General features: G+C 43.6%; 1 protein-coding gene across 1 annotated transcript in view; it reads right to left on the bottom strand.

Annotated features, from left to right (window-relative positions):
- Nucleotides 1-369: 369 nt before the first annotated feature.
- The window catches only part of plbd1b (phospholipase B domain containing 1b), a gene marked incomplete at both ends in the record, with an annotated part of 9,301 nt that continues 2,170 nt past the window's right edge, over nt 370-7,500 (bottom strand). Inside the window, 8 exon segments of the mRNA XM_080747436.1 lie at nt 370-546; nt 1,207-1,286; nt 1,289-1,312; nt 2,156-2,341; nt 3,498-3,638; nt 5,664-5,718; nt 5,720-5,865; nt 7,245-7,408. Coding sequence (XP_080603562.1) covers nt 370-546; nt 1,207-1,286; nt 1,289-1,312; nt 2,156-2,341; nt 3,498-3,638; nt 5,664-5,718; nt 5,720-5,865; nt 7,245-7,408 — 973 coding nt within the window.

Genomic DNA, 7,500 nt, shown 5'->3' with positions numbered 1-7,500 from the left:
CCTCATGTCACTGTCTGGCAGAAACTGCATGCAAGTTTAAATTTGTAAGTATTTTCGTAAAGTAAAGCCCCGCTATCTTGCTAAATTGTCGCACAAGACTAGTAGTGAAAATAGCAGATCCTGCACACAACGCCTGCTTGTAGATCGGCTATTTTCACTAGTTAAAAATCATTTTTAAAACGACTGATACAAAACGAGCAGTTTTGGACATACAAGGTTTCCACCCAACAATGACGATACGTTGCATAGAAAGTAAAAGAAAAAGGACAGCAAAGGAGATGCTCGACCAGAGAACTTGCAATGGGAAAAGGTTAGAATTGCTCATTTGAATGTGTGGGCCTGATCTACCTTGTTTGTCTTTCTCTGGTGTTAGGGCTCATATACAGAGGGCCTCATGGTGACAAAGGGGAAGTCATATGTGTTTGGAAGACCCTGGTGCGCTGTGTGGTTGAAGTGTTGCCACGAGAATGGCCGCAGTCCGCCTTGCGTGGTTGGTCCATTTATGGCCTCTGCAACAAACTGACGAGCCATGTGGTAGTCTGTTACCTGTAACGCAGTGTGTGTGTGTGTGTGTGTGTGTTGTGTGTGTGTGTGTGTGTGTGTGTGTGTGTGTGTGTGTGTGTGTGTGTGTGTGTGTGTGTGTGTGTGTGTGTAGGCACATGCGTAAGAGAGGGAGAGAGAGAGAGAAAGGGGAGATTCAAGTAATTTAGGTGGGTTCAAATAACAGATTTATACTGCAGACTGACAAGCAGATACTTGGGATCCAGTTATGGGCTGGCATACTTCTGTAATTCAAGACCTGGCTTTCATCCATAATAACTGCCCCTATGACCCCCGGAGATCTAAAGAAATACAAGAGCTTAGGAAATACTAATGAAATACAATAGCTGGCTGCAGGGCACCATTAAAAATGACAGAGGAATGACCAATGAGGTTGTAGTTTAGATTTATAGATTGAACTACTGTAGTTGGAACATCAGCAGATGAAATGAGGTAGCTTCTATAGGTCTGTCTGTCTATACACTGTACAAATCGTATTAAACTGTATTATGTGTATAAAATGTATATAAATATATCCTTAACAGAGTTATTACTGATGGATTGTTTGGTATTATCAATTTAGGAAGTGAAGTCTGTTAACGAGGAACTATGAACTAAATGGAGTATGCAAAAGCTAACGAGTGAGAATACATAGTGATCCCTGACCTTTGTGTCATAGCAACCTCCTGGGCGTGGTCTCCTTGGTCTCAGGTCGTTACGGCAACAGATGGTTTTGCACGGATGCCTTTGGCATACGGATCTCTCCTGTAGTCTGAAATGAAGCCAGTCTAAGATTTAGTTGTCTTACTCTACCTCCTTTGAAATGACAACAATGTCATAATAATGTATCTATTCTATGCTGCTGTACATTGGTGGTTATCAAACCTTTTTAGCTCAAGACACAAAAGAGACCCATAAGCTCACAATGTGTCGCACAGCAACATGTGATGATGAGGTTCTATTTCACATTAGTTTTGCTTTTGATTTAGTTTTAAAGATTTTCACCAATAATGACAAGGATTGATCATTTATTGATTATTTTATTACACTTTCAATAATCGATGAACAGTTGCACCCCTAGTCCCAGTCAGGGACAAGGGGGGTGGGGGGGGGGGGGGGGGGGGGGGGGGGGGGAAGTGGGACTAGGTCACTAGGGCCCCAGGTGGAGGGGCCTTAATTATTTTATACTTTAACTATTGAAAATAGCAGATCTACAAGCTCACAGCAGCGCGGCACTCAGATCTGCTATTTTTGAAAAGTCGTGAAAATGTGTGCAAATCTTTGAATATATGTATTTATTAAGTGAACATTTGTAACTCAAATTTTGCTTCTGGGGGGTCCCTGGAACCAAATCTTTTGAGATGGAAACATAGGTTTTTAAAAAAACCTTAGAAGGAATTGAAATATTCAAAGACTTGCACATATTTTCACGATTTGTCAAAATAGCAGATCTCCAAGCTCGCAGCGCGGCACTAAAGCACAAAATAATGCGTATATGCGTTCCCAGTCTAAATGGCAGTGAATCCTTGTACCCAGGGCCCAGAATTTGGTGCGACACCCCTGGTCCCAGTCCAGCCAAGCAAGTGTGCGAGGCGGCTCTGAGTAGCAAACCTACTGTTGTATCTCATGATGTGTTTGAGAGAGGCCAGGTCCGTCACCCTGGCCTGGTCCCTGCGAAGGATCTTGGCTCGGGGGCAGAGGTCATAGGAGAAGTCCTCGCCGTGTCTCTTCCACATCACACTGTAACCACTCATGTTGTAGATGTCTGTGTGAAACGGCACGTTGTAGGACGGCCAGTAGCCTGTCAGAAATGGGACATATGGTGGTCACAATGAATGTTACATTTGTACAACTCAGAGTTATATTAACAACAACAGTACTTTTAACACAACAGTACTACTTAACTGGTGAATTCTAACCTGGTTTGTTTTGATTATTTTATTAGACAAAAATGGAGAACAGTACAAGTATAGTCAATACAGTTGAAATGTAGTACAGTACAAGTACAGTTACAAGTGGACATTTCCACCCGACAACCGACGATATGTACATTAAGTGCAGAGTAGATCTGAGCAGAACAAAATGCATAAAATACAATACTAACTAAATACTAACTGGTGAAATGCTAACCTGCCGACGCTGGTGAACGCTAACCTGTTGTTCGGAATGGGGATGCGTCGGAATGGAAACCCCAGTGTCGCCGTTTCTTTGATGGCTTTGAAAATTTGAAAAACTATTTTCAAAACAGGGTTTACAAAGTGACCAAAGCATTTTAAGTGGCATATACTGCAGCAGGGGTCCTGTGCGATGACATCGGAGACAGAAACAACCTCAAAACATGTTTGGTTGTTTATCTGTCTGAGTGCTGTGCTCTCATATCTCGATGAGCATCACAGATAGCAGATAAGATGGACGGCCCAGGCTTGTTGCCTGGCGACAAATGTCGATATAGTGTGTCCTCGGTAAGTTATGAAAATGTCATGCCAGCACACTCACGCACTCAAGAGTCTGAACACGATTATAGCTTTGATGGAAAGATGGAAATTCAAACGATTTACCCTTTAGAATTGGGGGGGGGGGGGGGGGGGGGGGGGAATTAGTATTGTATTTTATGCATTTTCTTCTGCTCAGATCTACTCTGCATTTACTGTACATATCGTCGTTGTCGGGTGGAAAATGTCCAAAAACTGTTCGTTTTGTATTTATCATTCAAAACTAGTGAAAATAGCCGATCTACAAGCACACAACGCTGCGAGGCGTTGTGTGCTTGTTGTGTGCTTGTAGATCGTTTTGTGCAATATTCTGAAATGAGTCAGGGCTTGAATTTCAAAAAAAAAAGAAAACATGCAAATTTGAAACCTGGAGATACGTAGTTTTCTGCTCCGACAGTGACGATATGAGAATATTCAGTTTAATTTTACTCTGCTGACCTCTGTCCTGTCTTGATGTGGCATTACCTCTGCGTAGGGTCTGTGTCTGATCCGAGTGCAGAACTTTCCCAGGGATCTGTTCCACCACCGTCAGTGCTCCGTCCCTGATGCTTCGGCCCAAAGACACCCTGCTGAGGTCCACCACCATGTACTGGCTGTTATAGGTGCCTGGAATAATGGTAGAACTCACCATTAACATAATGCTGTTTTCAATCAGACAACTTCATATGATACAGATATTTTATTCTTAAATTTGGGCCTCAAAGAGCCATGATTCTTCTCACTCCCTGCTTTAATGACACACAGAAGGCCAACACAAGAGCACTGGGACTGGCAGTGAAACAGAGCCAACGGGTGGATGCTGGGATAGGTGCTGGGCAAAAGCAAACAGCAGTGGCAAGGGTGGCAGGTATCAGCAACAGATATCGGCATGGGCTATTTGGTGGGCACTTTCATCCAAACCACCACAATGCATGAACATGCATTTATAAGACAGAATCAAACCTCTAACACTACACTTACCTACCCATCAAGCTGGCAGTTACATATGTGCGGGTAGAGCACTTGCCTTTGACCACAAGGTTCTGATCCTGGGCACCGCCAACTCAGTGTATGAGTAGCATGTGGCTTCTGTAACTAGACGTGCAGTTACTCGGTAATAGGTAGGTACTTGGGAGATGATGGTAGGTGTTATGCTCAACCTCAGCAATCCATCTCTGAGGGGTCTAGTGCATTGAAAATGGGATAGACACCCTCATTCTAAGCTGATACTGACAACAAGCCACTGACTACAATATAAAGATTTGAACCCGACTGGCCTAGCCAAAGTAGGCAATAGCAAAAGGTTCTTGAATCTCTTTGGGCCACCACAGAAAAGCCTTGAAAGGAAATTCATTTTAAGTCTGAGTGGGAATGTTTTACACTTCCTAGCTGATGACTTGAATGAAGATACAATACCAAGGATAGGACAATAATATGATCAACTGTAGGAGTATAATTATGCCTGTACTTTCATGGAACCTTGATGGAATGGTGGAAGCACTTCTATTTGATGATGGTCTGTTATGTTATGTTACCACCCCTCCATAGCACCATGACCAGAACAAGATCAGAACAGCTGCCCCATTTACATACTCAAGTGTTGCATAATACAAGCTCTCTGATGTTCATATTTCACATTTGTTCTTTCTTTCTTTCTTTCCTTTCTTTCCTTTCTTTCTTTCTACCAAACTATGGTAGGATGTGTTTATACAATATACTATATATACTAATACAGCTGCAGTGGCAGGAGGTGGTCTCCCTACTCTTCCATTGAGAAATGTACTGCATATGTTGGGTAGGACACCTCCTGGTGAAAAGTAGCCATGCCTAAAGCGCATGAGCACAATGTCTATCCTGGAAAAGCTGTAGATGGGTTCAAATCCCTGGTGTTACGGTACCTCTCTGTCAGCAGTCAAGAGCACTCAACTTAAGGATTGTAGAATTAAGTTGAAAAACAAATTGTTCATTAAGAGTTAGTGAGTTGAATAAACTGTTTTGTAAGCAGCACACCCCTGGTTTCATAGCTAGAAGAACCAGTGTGTCAAGTGTACAGTACGTTGTTAAGACACTGAACCCACCAATTACAGTATCTTTTGATCTACAGTAGATGAGATTTCTTGAAATGTAAATTTAGTGTAAAAACCATGTTTCGTAAAGTCTGGTTTCAAACTAGGACTGAAATTTTGTTTTGGTGGTGAGAGTAAAAAGACCATGCCAACAACAGCACAGACCGACCATGGAGAGAGGATGACCTGTCACATAGGACAAAAGCCAGATTTGAGTCTGTGACGTCGCAGACGAACATGTGCTTACATACAGTAAGTGCGTAAGTAAGCCTTGCTGAGAAAGGCAATCCATAGGGCAGGAGACTATCTCTTGTTTCTGTAGCGTGAGGCGGCAAGTACATCCAGCCATGAAGATAGTATGTTGAAGGGATTATGTGTCTGTGTGTGCGTGTGTGTGTAAACAATATTTTGTATTCTGTTTCACTAGTCTATGGTATAGTCTTGCCCTGCTCTATATGTAAAGTGATACAACATATATAAAATTGATTATGGAACAACATTAGCCGGGGAACCAGAGAACAGCACAACTAGACCTGGGATTGATCGCCAACTGTCTGAGCTGACGGAGCAAGGCCGGACGCCTCACCCGAGTTGTGCTTAGAGAAGATGTGTGCCCACTCCTCTCCGCTGCGCGCCAAGCTGGTTGGCCAGGCGGACCCTCTGCCAGGCCAGCAGGCTGTCAGGACTGAGCTGCGTGAACAGGGAGGTGTTGAAGACGCTGTTGGTGGTCTGAGTCATCAGCAGACCACTCCCCAGCAGGTAGAAGTCATCCAGAGACGTCAGGAAGCCTGGGAGAGGGGTAGTGATAGTACAGCACAATGTTCCAAAATATATTATTACATTGAAATAAAATATTATACCTAATAATAAGGTACTCTGTCGAGGTGCCAACTTGAATCTTGTGCACAAGTAGGCCATATACCTACTTGTGAGCCAGCAGAGTGCGCCATGAGGTGCGCTGCTCACCACTCTCATCACCACTGTCATCACCAGGAATGCTGGTCCCTCATTAGCTGTTAATGATGACATTGCCAGAGATGCTGGTCCCTGATTGGGCTATGCAGGCTTACACACACAGCTACATGTGCAGCCGAAAGCAGTACTCTGTTGGCGCAAGTAACTACAGGTGTGACTCCTTGTTCGAGGTTTTCCCTTGTTCATACATTAAGCTGGCCCTGGGAGATCAGGGTGTATGTACCGGTATGGTCAGCCAACTCCACTGGCACATTTTAATATAGCTGCTGTAGTGATAACACTGTCCTGCGTCTCTAAAAATAGCATTTTAAAACCCCTTGTGTTCTAATGGAATGCGGCCCAGTAAGATTATGCTTTATGCTAGGGAACACTTGGCAAATCTTTGGAGACACAATCACTCAACCTACAATGGCTTGGTGCTTGTGGAAAAAAATAAAACTGCTTGCAGACTAAGCTGTTGAATTGAATTAAGAGACACTTAAAATAGGAATTGTGCTGCTTGTTGCACTTGGTTGTCTAAACACGAGCTGGAATCTACAGCAACAGTACCAGTACATTGTTTTGTCTAACTCCACCGCAGACAGCCCTGACCACAGTGCAGGGTTCCCACACATTTTTACCAATTAATTTCCAAAACCTTTCCAAAACTTTTCCAGAATATTGAACCCAATTTCCAGGACTATATAACAATAATTCAGCTCAATAACGAGTCGCTTACTGCGCAATGCCCAAAGACAGGCAGTGTATGTCTGTGGGTTCTCAACCTTTCAGGCCGTGACCCCCGAAATAATCATATTTGAACTGGGGTCCCCGGCACCCTGACAAGCACTAGAGTTGAGGAATTTTGTATTACATGGTTTTATTGTGAAAATAGCAGATCTACATGCTCACAACGCCTCGCGTTGTGAGCATGTAGATCTGCTATTTTCACAATTTCTGCGTCTAATATTTGACAATTTGGCCAATGTTTAATTGTCATTTCAGAGGTTTTAACAAAATCAATAACCAAAGACAATGCATATCTATTTTTTCCAGGACCTTCCAGGACCCTTGATCAATTCCAAAACTTTTCCAGTACTGGAAAAATATTTTTCTAATTCAAAATATTTCCAGGAATTTCATGACCGTGGGAACCCTGACAGTGCCATAGCCCTGCTCCCATCACGTTGCCCATCCTGTGAATGTAATGTACCGGGATAACTGCTGAAGGACATCCTGCCGGTGGCTGTGTGTGTGTCCGACAGCCTCAAGTCCCAGTGTTTGTAGATGCGCATGCTGGCAGCATAGGTGTACCAGCTGGAGTGGGCGAAGAGCAGGTTCTCAAAGCCAGGAAGCACCTGAGAGATGAAGATGGGTCTTGAGTTAAAAGTGTTTGGGAACTACTGATGGGCAGGGGTTTTCAAAGTGGGTGACGGGGCACCTGGGGTGCCGTGACGGCAGTCCAGGGG

This window comes from Nannobrachium achirus (assembly GCF_963921795.1).
Source record: "Nannobrachium achirus genome assembly, chromosome: 18".
Classification (NCBI taxonomy): domain Eukaryota; kingdom Metazoa; phylum Chordata; class Actinopteri; order Myctophiformes; family Myctophidae; genus Nannobrachium; species Nannobrachium achirus.
Note: the sequence above shows the minus strand (reverse complement) of the source record. Positions and strands in the feature narration are given on the sequence as shown.